The sequence below is a fragment of the Mobula hypostoma genome, chromosome 13 (assembly GCF_963921235.1).
Source record: "Mobula hypostoma chromosome 13, sMobHyp1.1, whole genome shotgun sequence".
In the NCBI taxonomy this organism is placed as follows: Eukaryota; Metazoa; Chordata; class Chondrichthyes; order Myliobatiformes; family Myliobatidae; genus Mobula; species Mobula hypostoma.
Genome location: NC_086109.1, coordinates 49,438,843 through 49,459,978, shown reverse-complemented (window position 1 = coordinate 49,459,978; position 21,136 = coordinate 49,438,843). Strand labels below are relative to the sequence as shown.

General features: G+C 45.1%; 1 protein-coding gene across 1 annotated transcript in view; it reads left to right on the top strand.

Annotated features, from left to right (window-relative positions):
• The window catches only part of ipo9 (importin 9), a 178,701-nt gene extending 164,417 nt beyond the window's left edge, over positions 1-14,284 (top strand). The window contains exons 23-24 of the mRNA XM_063065668.1: positions 9,849-9,925; positions 12,988-14,284. Coding sequence (XP_062921738.1) covers positions 9,849-9,925; positions 12,988-13,098 — 188 coding nt within the window. The 3' untranslated portion in view covers positions 13,099-14,284. The remainder of the gene's footprint in view (positions 1-9,848; positions 9,926-12,987) is intronic.
• The last annotated feature ends 6,852 nt before the right edge of the window (positions 14,285-21,136 follow it).

Here is a 21,136-nt window from a genome sequence, read left to right as displayed (position 1 = left end):
TCCCAAAAAGAACAAAGGAGATTATGCAAAAAGAAAAACCAATCGCCATTTTAATTGTACAGAACCAAAAATAAAGAACATATAACTGAAAATGATCGTTAGTAATAATATCATTAGTAATAATATCGGAAAACAAAAAGTTAAGGAAAAATTAACTAAAAGAAAGTAACGTTATTCGCAAGAAATAGCTATTTTATATAAGTTGTAAAGTAATAACTATAGTAGTAAGCACAAAACAAAAATTTTGAGCTTATAAAAAACCTTCGTTGTACGGTAGTAGAAGGTTTATTTTTTTTAAAAAAAACACCAGAGGGAAAAGCTGATACTGAGAGCACAGAACATTAACTAAAGGGTGGTGTCCGCATCAGATGGGTAGTTATCATCCAAAAAGCTTTGAGCGGCGGTTATGGAATGGAAGACGTGACGAGATCCATCAGGAAGAGAAATTCTGAGACGTGCGGGATACAGTAAAGCCGGTTTGAGATCTTTTTGATAACATTCCAACATCAGAGGATTAAAAGTCAGTCACTCCTTCATCACTTCGGGACTGTAATCTTGAACTACCCTGAAGGAATGCTGGCAATACTTAATCATCCCTTGTCGACGAGCAGTCTGGAGAAGCTGTTCTTTAACATTAACATAATGGAAACGAAGAATAATTGGTCTTGGTTTGGATACAGCCGGTGTTGACTTTGACCGCGGTATACGGTGGGCATGGTCAAGTAATGGAGGCTCGTTGGGAAAAACTGAACGTATCCTTTAAAAGTTGAGCAAAGAATATTGAAGGGTCTCCATCCTCAACATCCTCGGGTAGACCAATTATACGTAAGTTTTGTCTTCTTGGTCGATTTTCAAGATCAATGACTTTGGATTTAAAATGTTGCAGTTGTTTAATAGTCGAAGCTAAATTCTGCTCTAAGTTCTCGACTTTTGAGTCCGTCTTCTGAGATTTAATATCCAGTTCAGAGATTTTACTTCGATGTTTTTGAACTTCACAATCCTGGGATTTCAGAGATTCCGTGATTGATTTTAAATCTTCATTAAGGCTTTGACGTTGTTGTTCAAATTTATCAGATAAACTTTCAGATAAATTTTGCCATTGTTCCTCGAACTTTTCCTTTAGAAACTTCATCATAACCTCATAAGATAGCTCCGTTTGTTTAGAGTCACCTTTCTTTTTTCCTCCGTTCCTGTCAGAATCTTTCCCATCTTTGGCTTTGGATCTTGTACTCATTTCTTTAAATTCCAGAGTTGCAATTTAAGAAAAAATCAGTAAGATTTATATCTTCTGGTGTGGATAAAATTGATTAGATCAAGGAGATCATAGGTTAAAAAAGATAACGGGAATGGAGCGAAGGCAGAAGCGACTTCACTCCATGAGCGCTCCCTGCAGAATCCGAGGATGTTGACTCTGTGGAATTCATTGCCACAGACAGCTGTGAGAGGGTGAGGGGGAGGTCTTCTGAGAGCAGACCAGATCAAAGATTCTCTGTTACGTAAATGTTCAACTGTAATGAGGTACCTCCAATGTATACATATGTCTCCGTTGCCTTTTCAGATGTGAGATGGCTTTCTGGATCCGGAGGTCATACCTGGATCCTGTGCTTTCGTTGGTCACCAGACCTGAACACCACTGACCTAGCCCTCAGCAGATTGCAGATCTCTTGGTTAGAATCATAGAATACTACAGCACAGAAACAGGCCCTTTGACTTGTTTAGTCCATGCGGAACTATTAATCTGCTTAGTCCCAGTGACCTGCACTGGAACAATAACCTTCCTCACCCCTTCAATCCAAGTATCTTGGATGTTGAGATGAAACCCACATCCACCACTGACACTGGCAGCTCATTCCACACTCTCAGCGCCCTCTGAATGAAGTTCCCCCTCATGTTGTCCTTAAGCATTTCACCCTTAACCCATGATCTGTAGTTGTAGTCCCACCCAACTTCAGTGGAAAAAGCCTGCTTGCATTTACCCTATCTTTTACCCCTCATCCATGTTCATCCACGACTTCTGGTTAGGGAAGACTCTGGATGATTTTATGGATATAGACATCTACAACTGTCTATGACAATTCTGGAATATTCATTCAGTTCCTCTGATGCATCATAGAAACATAGAAAACCTACAGCACAATGCTATGCCGAACATGTACTTACTTTAGAAATTACCTAGGGTACCCATAGCCCTCTATTTTTCTAAGCTCTATGTTCCATGCATTTTTGAACATGGCTCCAGTGACCACCTCTTTGTTATCCTTCCCTCTACTGCCTTACCTTTTAGACGCTGCTTGTATGCAGGTAGGAGGAGGATGGCCAGTGGTCAGAGTTCCTGAAATGCGATCTGATGATGGAACATAGGTATTCTTGATGGTGGTGTATATACTTGTGTATCGAGTATACACAATAATAGAAACTGGCAGAATGGCGAGATAGGGCCATTTCCTTTCATCAGGACATCGAATCAAACAGACAGCAAATTGTGCAGCCTCTAGCTCCAGCTCCAGCCTGGATCCTCAACTGTTAGTACCTCCAGGCCAAGTCTGTCCTCACTGGCTGCTCCCCTTCCCTCACCACCACTCTGCAGCGCCATGTCTCTTCCTCCATCATCACTTCTTGGGTCCTTGGAGTCTCCATCTTCCTCCTACCACACCTTCCCTAAACACCCCAACCCTCCTGTCTCCTCTAGAGTCACCAACTCTCTTACCTCCAACCTTCCCCTCTCTGAGGCAGAATGTGCTGTCCTCAGCCTCAGTAAGTGCCTTATCTTTGTTCCCCGTCACCTGCACCTTAGTTCTGCACTCGCCACAACATGGGATCTTCTTCCATCTCCAATCCCACTTCTTTTGCAAGAACTCCACACCCTGCACTGATGACCCCTTCTCCAGTCTTCTCGGACACCCCGCTCTGGTTCTCTGCTCTGGATCTTTACATCTTGAATTGCCCATAAGACTTTGACCAGCTCAACTTCAACACTCCTCTCTCCTCCATGAACCTTAACCATTCTGAAGGCACTGCCCTCCACTCTTTCCGCTCGAATCCCATCTGTTCAGACCCGCAGACAAGGGGGCTGCTGTTGTATTGTGGCGGAGTGACCTCTACCTCGCTGAGGCCGAGTGGCAAATCTCAGACAGCTCCTCATAGCTGCCCCTTGAAGAAGGCCCCACTCCCAACCATCAGAAAACTCTCCGACACCATCACTGACCTCGTTAACTTTGAAGAACTGCCATCCACTGCCACCAAACTCATAGTTTCCTTATCTACATTGTTTGCTTTTACCTCCTACGATCCAGAAACCATTGAACTCGTGTCCTCATACCCTCGACCCTGTTCTACTCCCCTTGGTTCAGTCCTTTCCCACCTGCATCCCTGAGATTTCTCACACTGGCTATCTCCTCGGTAGCTTTTAATTCCCTGTCCCTCACGGCCTCATTTCACCGTGAATTTTCAGTCCCTATCCCCTATCAAGAAGGCCTTAAAGCTCTCCATTTCTTTCTCAAAAAAAGAACCAACTAGTTCCCCTCCACCACCAGCCTCCTCTGTCTGGCAGAACTGGTTCTCGCTCTCAACAGTTTTTCCTTTGGCTCCTTCCACTTTCTGCAGACTTGAGGGGTAGCCATGGGCACCTGCATGGCCCCAGCTATGCCTGCCTTTTTGTTGGCTGTGTAGAACAGTCCATGTTCCGTGCTTTCCTGTTAATGCTCCCCAGCTCTTCCTCCATTGCATTGGTGCTAATTCATGCACCCATGCTGAGGCTGTCAGTTTCTTAAAGTTTTTTATTTGGCGTGTGTGCGACTCTGTGCATGCATGCGCGTCTGCGTGTCCGTGCGTGCGTCCGTGATGATGTCTTTTTCTTGGCTTTTACAAGGCACAGAGTGAGAGAGAGACTGTGACGAGCCACTCCTCACACAGACATTTTCGCAGTATTTTCCCTTTATTTTGCAAGGTCAAGTTGCGTTCTCGATACTCAACCCAGCACGGATGGAAAGCGTACTCGGGGGCGGACCCGACTAGTTTCCAACCCAGGAACCTCCGCTCCCAGGTCCGGCGCCGATGTCATTGCGCCACCAGCCGGCCCAGTTTCTTAAAGCTTTTCCTCTCACTTCTACCCTGCCCTTAAATTGGCTTGGATTATTTCTGACTTCTCCCTCCCCTTTCTTGATCTCTCTGTCTCCATCTCTGGAGACAAACTGTCAACTGACATCTTTTATAAACCTACCAGTTCCCACTCTTATTTTGACTAGGCCTCTTCCTGCCCTGTCTCCTGTAAAAATACTGTTTTCTCTTTTCTCAGTTCCTTCATCTCTGCCTCATCTGTCCCCAAGATGCAGCTTTCCTTACCAGGGCATCTGAGATGTCCTCCTTCAAAGAACGGGGTTTCCCTTCCTCAACCACAGATGTTGCCCTCAGCCGCATCTCCATTTTCCAAACATCTGCACTTGCCACATCTTTTCGCCACCTTAACATCTTTTCCTTGCCTACTATCCCATGAGCCTCTGCATCCAACACATCATCCTCCGCAGCTTCCACCATCTCCAAAGGGATCCTACCACTAAACATATCTTTACTTCCAACCCTCTCTCCGCTTTCTTCAGGGATCGCTCCCTCTGCGATTCCCTTGTCTATTCATCTCTCCCATTAATCTCCCTGCTGGCATTTAGCCCTGCAGACAGCCGAAGTGCTACATCTGCCCATTCACCTCCTCCCACACCTCCATTCAGGGCCCTAAACAGCCCTTCCAGCTGAGGCACACTTTACCTGTGAATCTGCTGGGCCAACTATTGTGTCAGTGCTCCTGATGCAGCCTCCTCTACGTTGCTTAGACTCCTTGAAAATTGGTGGACTACTTTGTCGAGCACCTCCATTCCAAAAGTAGACCTACCGGAGACCAAACATTTTCATTCCAACATGTCTGTCCATGACATCCTCTTGTACCAGGAAAAAGTCACCCTCAGGGTAGAGGAGCACAACCTTGTATTCTGTCTGGGTAGCCTCCAACCTGATGGCATGAATATCGATTTCTCCTTCTGATTACAAAAAAATCACTCCCCCTCCTCTCTTCTTCTATTCCCCACTCTGGCCTGTTACCCTCTCACCTGCCTATCACCTCTTCCTCCTCTTTCTCTTATGGTCCTTCTCTCACCTTGCCTATCAGATTTCTTCATCTCCAGCCTTTTATCATTCCTACTCACCTAGCTATCTTCCTGACCTCCTCCCCCCCACCCCACCTTTTTATTCTAGCGTTTTTCCCCTTCCTTTCTAGTCCAGGCCCGAAACATTGACTGTTTATTCATTTTCATAGATGCTGCCAGACCTGCTGAGTTCCTGATCAGATCTTGCTGATCAGCATCTTTCTTGTATAAACAAGAAAAAATCTGCAGATGTTGGAAATGTCAAAGGGCTTGGGCCCGAAAAGTCGACTGTACTCTTTAACTCAATGCTGCCCGGCCTGCTGAGTTATTTCTTATGTGTTGAATTCCAAGGTTCTTTGAGAAATCAGGAAAGAGGCAGAAAACTTGTTGCTTCACAGTCGTTTTATGAAGTGATGATATAGCACAAGAAAGTTGAAGGTCAGTAATAGAGGCCTAGAGGTCCACTAAGCAAAGAGAAACAAAGGAACTAAGATGAAGGTGGTGCTGCCTTGTGTTTCACTATTTTATACTCGTAGATAAGGAAAAATTCTATTCAATTTTATAGTTAAGAATTAACCAATTAGAAAGTCGTCATTCAAACAATGCAGTACAAAGAAGCTTCCAGAGCCTTCCAAAATTATACTTTGTGTAATCACTGGAGGCATATTAAACTTGCACATGCGTACTTTGACCACTAGGAAGCATAGTAAGCAGTTACTTGTATATAAGTAAATCATAAAATAAAAACAGATTATTTACCTGCAAAGAAAATATCAATTAATCAGTCTAATCTAAGAATTAAATAGTGAGATCCAACAAGTGTGACGAGAAGTAAAGAAGAAGTGACATGCAGTTTGTCCTCTTTCATATTTTTCTCTGCTCTGCAGATGCCGTGATTGGTTACAACTCAGGGCTTGAATTGTTAGTGTGATGGATGCAAATTTAATCTTATTTTGATTTTAAAGACCAATAACAAACTGCCAAACAAGTTACTAGCAAGCAAACAGACGCAGGAATTTAGCCTTGACTGTTAATATTCAATCTGACACTGAAAGATAGCAACAAAATAAAATGCAATTGGGCCATTGATTAATCAGGGCAGCCATTTATTTGGGACAACTAAAAAGTACAAAAATAAATTGAGAAAATAGCTGGGATTCCCTTCCCCTTGCTTATTTGGGACAGGAGACTATTGCCAAACAGTTTCTAACCAACGTTAGTCATGTGTGTTTGTGCTCAAAAAGCAGCGATTTTTGTTGCTGATAGTTGGCAAGAAATAGTAAGTCAATTCAGAATGGTTTTGCTCACTGCAGTTTCAAGCATTCAAGCTTGGAGTGGCCAGAAACGGCTAGGGGTAAAAATGAAATGATTTCACTACTTCAGCAAGTTAGAAACTACAAAGATTTGAAGGTATTGAATTACTCATAGTTTCTATCTTGAAGGTAACATCTTGAATGTTACAATGAAAATGAAGATGTAGTCGTCGTCGACAGCATTGTATGAAGTTCATTCGAAATCCACCTGATTTCATTGGCTCTTGTGATTCTGTTGCCTCTAAACTGCACCCAGTCATTGTGACATTTTTTATTATCATAGACAAATGGGTACCTCATTCTTGTGCTGATTCAGCTGAACATTTGCATTGTTAACGGACGGTCCTTGGCTGCTCTTAGCTACAGTCTAAGCAGACCTAAGCTTTCCGCTCTACATTTGTACCTACCAGTGTTGATGATGAAAGACCACTTCAATTTACCAAAATAAATTAAACCGGGTGTATACGTTTCACTCTCATTCAGCATTGTTAATGATGGTGGGCTTTATTTAATGGCAAAATGTAGGAGATGATTTCTGCAGTTACTGATGTTAGAGTCATAGACACTACAGCAGAGAAGCAGGCCACTGGGCCCATCTGGTCCCTGCTGAATTTTAATTCTGCCTAGTCTTCTCAACCTCCATGGACTACCTAAACTTCTCTTAATTGTTGCAGTCAAACCCGCATCTATCACTTCTGCTGCTGTTTACTGTCCAGTAAAACACCAGTCCCTCCTGGGGCTCAGGCCTCTTGACAGCAGCTTGCCAGAGTCCTCTGTCCTGGGCCAAAGCTTGATCAGCCTTTCACCACATGACTTCATATGTCTTCTAGGCAAAGATCCTTCCTCTCCCAGGGATGAGATCTTATGGGGTGGGTTTGCTAGCTGTATGCCCAACCCTTCTCCTTTCACAGCCAGATTTGGAACCATCTATGGCGGAGTTATCTAACCTTGGGTCATCGTCGTCATGTGCCATGTTGTATGACGTAGGTGATCATGGATTTTCCATGACTGTGATTGTTCTCCAAAGGTGGTTTGCCATTGTCTTCTTCTGGGCAGTGTCTTTACAAGACGGGTGACCCCTGGCATCAGTGGTTGCATAACTAGGACTTGTGATATGGACCAGCATATGTTGTTGTTGTTGTTCGTCCTTCATAGTCAAAGATGACCATGGCTCCAAAGTCAAATGGGAGATTGGTGGCTGTGGGTCCGGAGGTGACTGATGAGGCCAATCCGGGCCCTGAAGGCTCGCCCACATGTGGGACACAAGTCGTGGCAAGCTGTCGTGGCAGTGGATGCTGCTCGGGCCTTGCGCACAGCACGCTTTCGTTGCGCCTCGATGGTGCGCCTGGCTTCAGCTGCACGGGCTCCTGTGGTGATCTTGCTGCGCCAAGCTGGACGGTCAAGGGCAAGCGTCTCCCACGTGTTGATGTTGACACCTAGGCCTTTGAGGGACGCTTTGAGGCAGTCTTTGAAACGTTTCTTCTGCCCCCCAACTGAGCGCTTGCCCTGACACAGTTCTCCGTACAGCAGCTGCTTAGGCAATCGGCTGTCTGGCATTCTGACCACATGTCCAGCCCACCTGGCTTGGGCTTTCAGCAGGAGGGTATAGACGCTGCACAGCCCAGCTCGTTCCAGGATTCCTGTGTCGGGGACTTTGTCCTGCCACCTGATGTGGAGGAGTCTGCGGAGACAGCTCAGGTGAAAGTGGTTGAGCTGTTTGGCGTGTCTGCTGTAGACAGTCCAGGTCTCGCTGGCGTAAAGGAGGGTGGTAAGGACCACTGCACAGTAGACCTTCAGCTTGGTGGTAAGGCAGAGTCCTCTCCACTCCCAGACGTTCTCACGGAGTCTCCCAAAGGCGGCGCTGGCTTTGGCAATCCTGTTGTTGACCTCAGCGTCTATGTTCACTGAGCGAGAGAGTATGCTGCCCAGGTAGGTGAAGTTGTCGACTGCCTGGAGATTCTGGCCCTTCACCGTGATGCACGGCTCCTGGTATGGCTTTCCTGGGGCAGGCTGGTACATAACTTCGGTCTTTTTGGTGCTGATAGTGAGACCGAAGTTGTCGCGGGCTTGTGAGAAGCAGTTCATTTCACGCTGCATCTCCTGCTCTGTGCTGGCGTTGAGTGCGCAGTCATCAGCAAACAAGAAGTCTCTGATGACAGTCTCTCGCACCTTTGTAACTGCCTGCAGGCGCCTAAGGTTGAACAACCTGCTGTCAGTCCTGTACCTGATGTGGATTCCTCCTTCGTAGTTACGGAAGGCATCTGTCAGCATGGCAGAGAATACCATACTGAACAGAGTCGGGGCAAGAACGCAGCCTTGTTTGACGCCATTTGTCACTGGGAAGGCCTCCGACTCGTCGCTGTCATCCAGAACTTTCACCATCATACCGTCGTGGAACTGCCGGACGATTGTGATGAAGTTGCTGGGGCAGCCAAACTTCTCCATGATCTTCCACAAGCCTTCTCTGCTGACTGTATCGAAAGCCTTGGTTAGGTCGCTGTGTTGCTCCTGGCATTTTTCCTGGAGTTGGCACGCAGCAAAAATCATGTCCGCGGTCCCACGTTCAGCACGGAAGCCGCACTGGCTTTCTGGGAGCAGACCTTGCTCAAGATGTTGGAGAAGGCGGTTGAGCAGGACGCGGGCCAGAATCTTCCCCGCAATGGACAAGAGGGAGATGCCTCGTTGGTTGTTGCAAGACTGGCGGTTGCCTTTCCTCTTGTAGATGTGGACTATGCTGGCATCTTTCAGCTGTTGCGGGACCTGTCCCTTTTTCCACATGGACTGGAAGAGTACAGTCAGCTTTTGCATCATGACAGGGCTTCCTGCTTTGTATACCTCAGCAGGGATTGCATCGGGTCCTGGCGCTTTGCCACAGGAGAGTTGCTTCACTGCCTTCCTGACTTCATCTACTGTGGGGAGGGTGTCGAGGTTCTTGTTGATCTCTACCTGGGGCAGGCATGCAATGGCCTCGTCGTTGATGTCGGCAGGGCGGTTAAGGACGTTGTTAAAGTGCTCAGCCCACCAATCCAGAATCTGCTTCTTCTCTGTCAGCAGCTGTGTCTCATCTGCATTGAGGAGGGATGAGGAGCCGGAGGACTGGGGTCCGTATACAGCCTTAAGGGCATCGTAGAAGCGCTTTATGTCGTGGCTGTCTGCATAGCCCTGGATTTCATCGGCCTTCCAGGACTTGTGATATGGACCGGCATATAATATATAACCATCCACTACGTGCTCCCGTTGTTTCGCATGACCCTAATCAAGGAGCCAAGTAGGTGCTACACCTTGCCCAAGGGTGATCTTCAGGCTAGTGGAGTGAAGGAGTGCCTTACACCTCCTTTGGTAGAGACGTATCTCCATCTTGTGTAAAGCTACTAATGGTGTGCTGTGTGTTTTTTTTTGATAGATGATGACTATTATGATGATGACAGTGAAGATGACCCAGAGATGTTGAAGGATCCCTTGTATCAAGTTGATTTGCAGGTAACTGAGAATGATTATGAGATAAGGTAGAGTGTTCTTAGACCATTAGACACAGAAGCTGAATTAGGCTGATTCCATTATGGCTGATTTATTATCTCTCTCAACCCCATTCCCCATAACCTTTGTTGCTCTGACAAATCAATAACCTATCAAACTATGCCTTCAATGTATCCAATGACGGCCTCCACAGCCATATGTGCCAATTCACCACTCTCTGGCTAATGAAATTCCTCCTAATCTCTTTTTTAAATGAACATCCTTCTATTCTGAGGCCATGCACTCTGGTCCAAGCCTCTTCCGCTAGAGGAAACATCCTCTCCACATCCGCTCTATCTAGGCCTCTCAATATTCGACAGGTTTCAATGATACCCCCCCCCCCCCCCCCATTTTTCTAAGCTCCAGCAAGTACAGGCCTAGAGCCATCAAACGCTCCTCAAATGTTTCATTCCTGGAATCATTCCCGTGAATCTCCTTTGGACCCTCTCCAATCCCAGCACACCTTTTCTTATAAAGGGGGCCTAAAACTGCTCACAACACTCAGATGTCTTCTCACCATTATCTTACAAAGCTTCACCTTCTGTTTATGTAAATTTTACTACCTGATAATTACAGGTGGATTTTTTGTTCTGAAATGCATTTTCTCATTCTGGAGGGGCTAATGAATGCAGGGGAGATTTGCCATGTCTGGTGCCAGGATAATAAGAATTGCAGATTTGGGTTTGGGAATTAAGAGTTCTAGGGGCTGACTAATTGGGGAGTCCATAATCAGGAGCAATACCTGTAGGAAAATATTGTTACAAACAGGCCAAATCAGTTAATGGATAAAATGGCTGTTTAGTGTGTTATTTGGCAAAGGCAGAGGTACCACAGTAGCACAGCGGTTAGCGTGATGCTATTACTGCTTAGGGCCTCAGAGTTCAATCCAGGCATCACTGTACATCCTCGCCATGGAATGTGTGGGCTTCTTACAGTCCAAAGACGTACCTGTTGATATGTAAATTGTTTGTGATTAGGGTTAAATCGGGGTTGTGGAGTTGCTGGGGTGGTGCGGTTCGGAGGGCCAGAAGAGCCTTTTCTGCACTGTATCTCTAAATAAGTAAAGGATATAATTTTTATCCCCCAAAGAGGCTTGTGTCCTTGTTTACAAAAAAAAAGATAAATAGTCATAGAGGCAGGCCCTCAGCCCAGCCCTTCCCTGCCAGCTAAGATGCCCATCCAACCTAAACTCATTTGTAATGATAAACGAGAGAAGATTTATCAAAAAATGGCAAAGCCGGATGCCTGGGAACTAAAGATTAAACATTATATGCTGCGTGTACATCAAAACATATGATGAAATGTGTTGTTCACGTCAAATCAAATCAGCAAGGATTGTGCTGAAGAAGTCTGCAAATATCGCCAAGCTTCTGGTGCCAACATAGCATGCCTACAACTTACTAACCCTATCCTCTACATCGGGGAGAATGTAGAAGGAAGCTCACGCGGTCACGGGGAGAATGTACAAGCTCCTTACAGACAGCAGCAGAGATTGAACCCTGGTCTTACAGAGTTGCACTACCATGCTGTCCACAGTAATACAACACAGAAACAGGCCCTTTGCCCCAACTCGTCTCTGCGAACAAAGGTGCCCATCTAAGCTAATCCCACTGGCAGTAATAAACAAGGCGAGGTATCTGGGAACAGTACCACAGAAAGCATGCAGACCTAGATAGTTTCTGTAGGTCCGCAGGATTGGTCTGGATTTTGCCAATAGAGCAACCATAGAAGTGTTGGATGATATTTGGCAGGCGCTGTGTGGCTGTCGTGTCCATCTAGCATATGGCTGGGTTTGGATTTTGCTGGACAGGTTGAGCAAGCTAGTGTTTTTTTTCTTTGGAGTGAAGGAGGATGAGAGATGACTTGACAGAAGTATGTATGGTGATTAAAGGTATAAATCGAGTGGACAGCCAGCGACTTTTTCCCAGGGTGGGATTTCAGAGATAGTTTTTTATTTATTCGGTGGTAGGTGTGCTGATAGAGGCAGATACATTAGGAAACTTAGATAAGCATGTGGATGATAGAGAAATGAGGGCTGTGAAGGGAAGGGTTAGATTGATTGTCTCAAGAATTTGAGCTTTTTGTGTGTGAATTTATTGTAGGAAATATGTAGAAGTTTTTAGGATGCAGAGAAGATTTACCAGGATGTTGTCTGGATTGGACGGTATGCCTTATGAGAATAGGTTGAATGAGCTAGGATTTCTCTCTTTGAAGGGAACAAGAATGAGGTGACTTGATAGAGGTGTACACGGTGATAAGAGGCATAGTGGACAACCAGAGACCTTTTCCCAGGGCAGAAATGGCTTAGTCCTGACATCATCTGTAAGAAGTTTGTACGTCTCTGATTATGGCAATTTACACATTACACATCCAAACTACACATCTTCCGAATTATTTCTAGTTTGTATGTCCTTCCTGTGACTGCGTGGGTTTCCTCTGGTGCTCTGGTTTCCTTGCACATTTCAAAGATGTACCATTTAGTGAGGTAATTGGTTGTTGTAAATCTTCCTGTGATTAGGTGGAGGTAAAATGGATTGGTTGCTAACTGTGAGGCTGTTGGACCAGAGGATTCTGTTCCGCACTGTTATCTCTAAATATAATGAAAATAGAATAAAACTGAGGTAGCAACTGTGTCAGCATGCCATCTGCACAATGTTGGATTACAATTGGTATATCTATATTTGTGAATGGCATATTTCATGCAGTAGAGATCCTTACTTGCTGTGGAATGGATTGTCAGGATCGAGGATCAACTTTATTCACCATATACATTTACATGCATTAGGAATTTGCTGTGGTGTGTTGGTCAGGGCACGACGTCCAACAACAAAAAAACAATTCGTCATTACTAAAAATAAAGAATTATATAAAAAATAAAGTTAGGGGTTAAAGTATGGATAAGGAAAAATATGTGCATAAATCAGGAATTGTGCTGTATGCTAAAGTGGTAAATACTGTGTCTGTCTGTCTGTCTGTGTGCATGCATGCAGGTGTGTATGCATTCTCACCTTGCCTTTTAATTGCAGGCCTACCTAACAGATTACCTCAGGCAATTTGCACAGCAGCCCTGCTACACGCCGTTTTCTCATCACCTCAATGAAAAGGAGAAGAGGGTTTTACGCTCAATCGGCATTTAAGCTCAGCTGGAAGAGAGGTCTGCCGCGTCATTGAATTGACATCAAACTCGGTCATCTTATGAAACTTCCTCCTCCTGTGCCCGTTGCTCTTATGGGGAGAAGACGATCAGATTTCATCGTAGCCTTTCTCATCATGGCTCCAGGCAATTGAACCACAGAGGCATATTTAAGGGCAAGTGGATTAATTCAGTGAAGCACACGAACCTTCGGAGGAAATCTGTGCCGCAAAGTTCTACAGTCCCCGTGTTTCTGTGAAGTTCGGTCATGGGTCAGTACTACTACCTGGGAACCGGTGTGGTTCGTGGTGCAAGCCTGGTCGAACTCTCTCCTTTTGTCACACAACACAAATATTGAGCTATGGTGACAGAAAGAAGATTGTAGCTTTGTGAAACATTTTGTTTTCCAATTGTCCTGTTATTCTGCCTGAACTACTCTTGCTGAGGGGTGTACGTCGAGCTGTCTCCGTTCGATACGTTTCCTGGCCGATCCTGAGGTGGTTACAGCTGAATTAGCAGTGGGACAGGACACAAGCTCATTTCTGTTCTGTTAAAGGATGAGAAATAAGACCCAAGAAAGTGATTGGTGGGGTGAAATGGTGAGAGAGGTTCCAGTAGGGGAGGGCAGGATGTGATAGAGTGAGGGATGGGGTGGCTGAGAGCTTAGAATGTGCACTGTGGGGGTCAAAAGACAAGGCCGGGTGGGTAGGGTAAAGTTTGTTCCAGTACACAGATGGGGAGAGGGAGCTGTAAGTGAAATGAGTGAGGATGAGAGTGTGGGCTGGAGATGTTTGTGTACCATGGTACAGCTTTATCTGCATTCCATGGGACTACATTGTAAATCTCAGTATTTCTTTTTGTGCGGACTGTCTGTGAGGTTCTGCGGTGCCTGTGCAGTGGATGTCAAGTCTGTCAGTATATTATAGGCCACTTCTTTTGTGTCGTCATCCAACCCAGCTCCCTGAAATGAAATGAGTATCTCACACCCAATTCCTGAATCGTAGGGGATGCACTGGAATTGATCATTTCAACATGTTACAAATATGTCCAGTGTCTCTTGAGGCACAATTGGAAAGTAGTATGTGCTTTTGGGTCGTATTAGAAGTATCCACCTCGGTGATCCTGCTTCCTAAATTTTAACCTGGATACAGCCTTTTCTGGATGTGACTGCATTAAAAGACCAAACTAACTGCCTGTTGATGAGTCGTTAAATACTTGCATTCACAACCAAAGTGAATCAGAGACTGCCTGTCTACTGTCCTCACAGTGCGTGTCTGCAAACACCACCTCAAAAATCATCCCAGCTGGAAGCTTTCTTCAGGGTTTTTAATGGGATCTTCTTACTGCAGAAAGTTAAGTACAATATATATTAAATTGAATACAGAATTGCAGCATGCCTGAATATACTAATAATGCCGGTTATTTTCACAGTTGGTGTCAACCAAGTTAATATGCACACTATAGCTTTGTCGTATAGACAAGAGTAAACTCATTGCTAACAATTAACGGTAAATAATACTTCCTTCAAAATACATCTACTAAATGTTTACCAATACTAACAAAACTTAGGAGTCGCAAATATTACTGTTTCAAGAGCAAATAACCGTGTACTTGCTCCACCATGTACTTCAAAATGAAATCTAAATTAACCCATGCAGTAAATGATATAAAACAACCAGATTCAGTACAGTAAGTGATGTTTATACAAAACAAATCGTGCCTCCAGAGGCCAGAACAGCTAGGTATGTGTAAAGACTGCACCCTCGGATTCTGAAAGAGTCTGTTAGAGATCATGGAGGCATTAGAAATGATCTTTCAAAAATCATTGGACTCTGCCATGCTGCCAGAGGACTGGAAAATTGCAAATGTCACTCCACTCCTTAAGAAAGGATAAGGCAGCAGAAAGGAAATCAGACAAGTCAGCCTGACCTCAGTGGTTGGGAAAATGTTGGAGTCAATGGTTATTGAGTACTTGGTGACACAGGACAAGGTAGGACAAAGTCAGCATGGTTTCCGTAAGGGAAAATCTTGCCTGATGAACCTGTTGGAATTCTTTGAGGAGATTACAAGTGGGATAGATGAAGGGGATGCAGTGGATGTTGTGTATTTGGACTTTGACAAGGTGCCACACATGAGGCTGCTTACCAAGTTAAGAGCCCATGGTATTACAGGGAAATTACTGGCATGGTTAAAGCGTTGGCTGATTGGTAGGAGGCAGCGAGTGGGAATAAAAGGATATTTTTCTGGTTGGCTCCCAGTGAATAGTGGTGTTCCGCAGGGGTCAGTGTTGGGACCACTTCTTGTTCTGTATATAAATGATTTAGATGATGGAATAGATGGTTTTGTTGCCAAGTTTGCAGATGATACAAAGATTGGTGGAGGGGCAGGCATAACAGGTAGGATGCAGAAGGACTTGGGCGGATTAGGAGAATGGGCAAGAAAGTGGCAAATGAATACAATGTTGGAAAATGCATGGTCATGCACTTCGGTAGAAGAAATAAACGTGCAGACTGTTTTCTAAACAGGGAGAGAATCCAAATATCTGAGATGCAAAGGGGCTTGGGAGTCCTTGTGCAGAATATCCTGTTAACTTACAGGTTGAGCTGGTGGTGAAAAAGGAAGAGGCAATGTTAGCATTCATCTGAAGAATACAAGAGCAGGGACGTGATGCTGAGGCTTTATAAGGCACTGGTGAAGCCTCACCTTGAATATTGTGAAAAGCTTTGGGCTTATCTAAGAAAAGATGTGCTGGCACTGGAGAGGGTCCAGAGATGGTTCACAAGGATGATTCCGGAATGAAAGGGTTATATGAGGAACGATTAATGGCTCTGGGTCTGTATGCACTGGAATTTTGAATCTTGTTGAAAAAGATGTGAAAAGGATGTTTCCTATGGTGGGGGAGTCTAGAACAAGAATGCAGTCTCAGGATAGAGGGGCATCCATTTAAAGCAGATGCAAAGAAATTTCTTTAGCCAGAGGGTGGTGAATTTGTGGAATTGTTACCACAGACAGCTGTGGCAGCCAGGTTGTTGGTTGTATTTAAGGCAGATATGCATGGGTTCTTGATTGGACATGGCATCAAAGGTTACAGGGAGAAGGCCGGGGAATGGGGTTGAGGATGGGGTAGAAAAGGATCAGCTGTGGTTGAATGGTGGAGTGGTCTCGATGGGCCTAAAGGCCAATTTATACTTCTGTGTTGAATCTATGCTGTAGGTATGGCGTAGCCGCATACCCTACGCCGTAGCCTGGCATGCACCTCCCCAAAAATGTAACTACGCATCGCGGCGATGCAGACCGCAACAACTGTGATTGGTCCGCTTGGTAGCATCGCATTTCCGGTTGCTTCTTCTCGTCAAGTCTACCTGCTGATATCTGAAAATATTTGAAATGCATTTCTTCGTTCATGTCTCTCAGTGGCCGGACAAGCACAGAAAATACACCCTCCTTCTGCCTCGATCCGTTCAATGGTCATACACACCATCTCCTCCGATGTCTTCTCTCTTTTCTGCGTTGCAGTAATTTCAATAAAAATAACTCCTGTTCAATATTTATTAGCTCCAACTCCAACATGATGCGCTCAGTTTCAGTCGCCATTGTTTGAAGTACACAAAGAAACTCAACACAGTGGTGTAGAAACCCCACCGCCAAATAGAGGTTTGGCGGTGAATTGCAAAGCAACACAGACACACCAACGCACAAGTATAAATGCTCACAACAGCGTAGAGCCTACACAGAAGTATAAATCAGCCTTAATTTTGCTCCTGTGTCTTATAGTCTTATGGACTTCAGTGATTGTAAAGAGAGACAATGGGTTGTTTACTTGCTGTCTACCAAAAATTGTGTTCAACCTAATGGTATTTTAAGAACGCAGAATAGGTGCAGGAATGGGTCAACTCAAGTCCCTTACTTTTAAATAAAACGGCCGATCTTCATTTCCCCTCCAGTGTCCTACATTTTTGATTACCTTTAAGTCACTGTCTTGAATATGGGCAATCACATAGCAGTCAAGTTGAATTATCATTCAACAATACATATGTATACATCTAAATGAAACTGCTCTTCCAGGGTCGGGGTGCAAAACACAGTAGATACAGTCATACAGCACATATTGTTACGATAGCACATACAGTCACAAAAATGATATTAGCACAAGTCTGAGAGGCTTGACCTGAAGATTGTTGGAACATGAAATGTCCTGGAGTGAAGTTTCTGCAAGAACAAGCACACAGCAGTACCTCATCTCTCCTGGTTCAGCTGCAGGTGAAGGCAATGTAGCTTGTGTTCCAAGGAGCAAACACTGGAGAGCAGCACTGATGAGAGAGCATCATCAGTGGACCAATGGACCAACCTCCATCCCAGCACAATTCCAGCCTCTGTTTTCTCGCACACAACCTCCAGCGTCTCCTCCCCTGTGGAGCTGTAACAGGTGCGCTGCGGCTTGAGGGCGGGCCTGCGCAACAACCAAGGTCACGCAGCTCCCCTGCTGTTGGTCTCACCAATGAACTGGAATTGCAGCATTATGTATTACCAATGTCCAACAGAGTCTTGCAATCACAAGAAAATCATTTAAGACAGAACATTTATATCATTTGATGAACTTTTCAACAGGATTGAGTTCTTCCAGCATTTTGGGTGTTGCACGTGCAGAATCATTTGTGTATTTGCATTAGGGTCTATTGCAAAGTTCTTCAGCCAGAGCATGGCAGATCTGTAGAATTTATTGCTGCAGGTGACTGGAAGCCAAGTCATTGGGTATATATAAGGAGCAGGTTGGTAGGTTCTTGATTAGTAAGGGCGTTAAAGATTATGAGGAACATGGAGTCGAGAGGGAAAGTAAATCATCCAAAGTAGAATAATGGAGCAGACTCAATAGGCTGAATGGCTTAAGTTCCTATGTTTTATGGTCTCAGGTTCATGAGCTTTAACTAAAGAAAGCAGTCCTTCAGGATTAGTAATGTTAAACTTCTAAGGCAAACAACAGGAATTCTGCAGATGCTGGAAATTCAAGCAACACACATCAAAGTTGCTGGTGAACGCAGCAGGCCAGGCAGCATCTGTAGGAAGAGGCGCAGTCGATGTTTCAGGCCGAGACCCTTTGTCAGGACTAACTGAAGGAAGAGTGAGTAAGGGATTTGAAAGTTGGAGGGGGAGGGGGAGATCCAAAATGATAGGAGAAGACAGGAGGGGGAGGAATAGAGCCAAGAGCTGGACAGGTGATAGGCAAAAGGGGATACGAGAGGATCATGGGACAGGAGGTCTGGGAAGAAAGACGGGGGGGGGGACCCAGAGGATGGGCAAGAGGTATATTCAGAGGGACGGAGGGAGAAAAAGGAGAGTGAGAGAAAGAATGTGTGCATAAAGATAAGTAACAGATGGGGTACGAGGGGGAGGTGGGGCCTTAGCGGAAGTTAGAGAAGTCGACGTTCATGCCATCAGGTTGGAGGCTACCCAGACGGAATATAAGGTGTTGTTCCTCCAACCTGAGTGTGGCTTCATCTTTACAGTAGAGGAGGCCGTGGATAGACATGTCAGAATGGGAATGGGATGTGGAATTAAAATGTGTGGCCACTGGGAGATCCTGCTTTCTCTGGCGGACAGAGCGGAAAGATTCTCTGGCGGAAAGCAGGATCTCCCAGTGGCCACACATTTTAATTCCACTTCCCATTCTGACATGTCTATTCACGGCCTCCTCTACTGTAAAGCTGGCGTTCACCAGCAATTTTGATGTGTGTTGCTTAAACTTCTAAGGGTCTGGTTTACTCTGGTCCACTGGCAACGTCAAGTGCCTGAGAACAAGAGAGTACGACTGGTGAGATGGCGCAGGAGGAAGAGCTTTATATTACTGATGACATGGTAGTATAGCAGTTAATACAATGCCAGCAATTGGGGTTTGATTCCTGCCTCTGTTTAGGAGATTATTTCCTCCAGTAGCCCCAGTTTCCTCCCACATTCCAAAGATGCGGTTAGGGTTGGTAAGTTTTGGACATTCCCGCTTCTTGCCTGCTCATCACTTCTCCCTTGTACTCCACCTCCTTTATCTCTTCCACATCACCTCCCAGCTTCTCAATTCATCCCTCCTCCCTCACCCACCCACCCACCTTCTCCCTCACCTGGTCTAACCTAGCACCTGCCAGCTTCTATTCCTTCCCCTCCCTCCACCTTATTCTGGCTTCTGCCCTCTTCCTTTCCAGCCCTGATGAAAGGTCTTGGCTCAAAATGTTGACTCTATTCTTTTCCATGGATGCTGCCTGACCTGCAGAGTTCCTCCAGCATTTTGTGTGTGTTGCTCTGGATTTCCAGCATCTGCAGAATTTCTTGTGCATATGCTGGTGGCAGAAGCATAGTAACACTTGCCAGCTGCCCCAGCCTATGTACAGACTTTGTTGGCCATTAACACAACACATTTCACTGTCTGGTTCAGTGTACATACTTCTGACAAATAAAGCTAATCTGGGATATGGAACTGGTAGTGGGAAAGGTGGGATGTGGGACAGATTCCAACTGGGTAAAACAGTCACTGGTGTCTGTCATGCAGTGTTTACTGGGGCTGTTCAGGGTTTGAACAAAAGTGACTGAGCTAGGAACCTAGGCAGGGAAATTATGAATGGGTGCAATGAGGATAGAAACAAACGGGGAGAAATAAAGGGCACTAAACAAATGGTAAAATGCTATAGTTTGGAAATATTACTGGATGGTTAGCAACGCAATTAGATGTAAACGGGTATAATTGGACACAAGAGTCTGCAGATGCTGGAAACCCTGAGTAGCACACAAAATGCTGGAAGAGCTCAGGTCAGGAGGCAGTCATGGATAAGCTTATCATTTCGGGCTAAAACCCTTCAGGACAGGGAAGGGGCCAGAATAAGGAAGTGGGGGTTGGGGGAGGTACAAGTTGGCAAGTGGAGGAAGGTGACTGCATGGGAGGGTGGGGATAAAGTGAGGAACTGGGAGGTGATATGTGAGAGGTAAAGGGCTGAAGAGTCTAATTGGGTAATGCGCAGTAAAGATAGGATCTGAACTTCGAGAAGTGTAAAGACATCCCAGAGGACAGATGAACTAAAGGCAAAATGAGGTACAGTACTATGGTTTTATGGCTTAAAGGTTAAAGTTATAGTGAGGAAGCAAGTTGTGGAATCTGTGGGTAAAGACAAGGAGCACCAAGGGGCACTAAAAGGTGGTGGTTGTATACAGATTTATAAGCAATGTTGTTGGGGGTAGAGTTAAATGGGAAACAGAAACAGGCCCTTCAGCCCACCTAGACTGCCAAAACCATTTCAACTGCCTACTCCCAAAGACCTGCACCGGGACCATACCCCTCCATAATCCCTACTATCCACGCACCTATCCAAATCTTAAATGTTGAAATCAAGTTCGCATGGACCACTTATCCGAGGGAACACCCTGTCAGGCTCTGGGGATTTATCCACCTTTACTTGCCTCAGGGTAGCAAACACCTCCTCCTCTAACCTGTACAGGGTCCATGAAGTTGATGCAGCTTTGCCTCATTTCTATAGACTGTATCCATCTCCTGAGTAAATAGAGATGCAAGCAATGCATTTGATCTCCCTCGTTTGTTTTGCCTCCACATTCTGGCCTTCTAGAGGACTTAAATATACCTGTAGAATCCCTTGGGATTCTCCCTCACCTTGTCTCTTAGAGCAACTTCATGCCTGCTTTCAGCCTTCCTGATTTCTTGAAGTGTTTTCTTGTATTTCTTGTACTCCATAAGCACTCTATTTGTTCCTACTTGTCTATACCTGCTGTGTACCATCTTTTTTCCTAGCCAGGGCCTCAATATTTCTTGAAAATCAAGGTTACCTCTGCTTGTTTTCATTACTTTTTATTCTGACAGGCACAGACAAGCTTTGTACTCTCAAAATTTCAGTTTTGAAGGCCTCCCACTTTGCAAGTACACCTTTGCCAGAAAACAGCCCGTCCCAATCCACACTTGCCAGATCATTTCTGATACCATCAAAATTGGCCTTTCTCCAATTTAGAATCTCAACCCGGGGAGCAGATCTACCTCTGTATATTTAGATTAT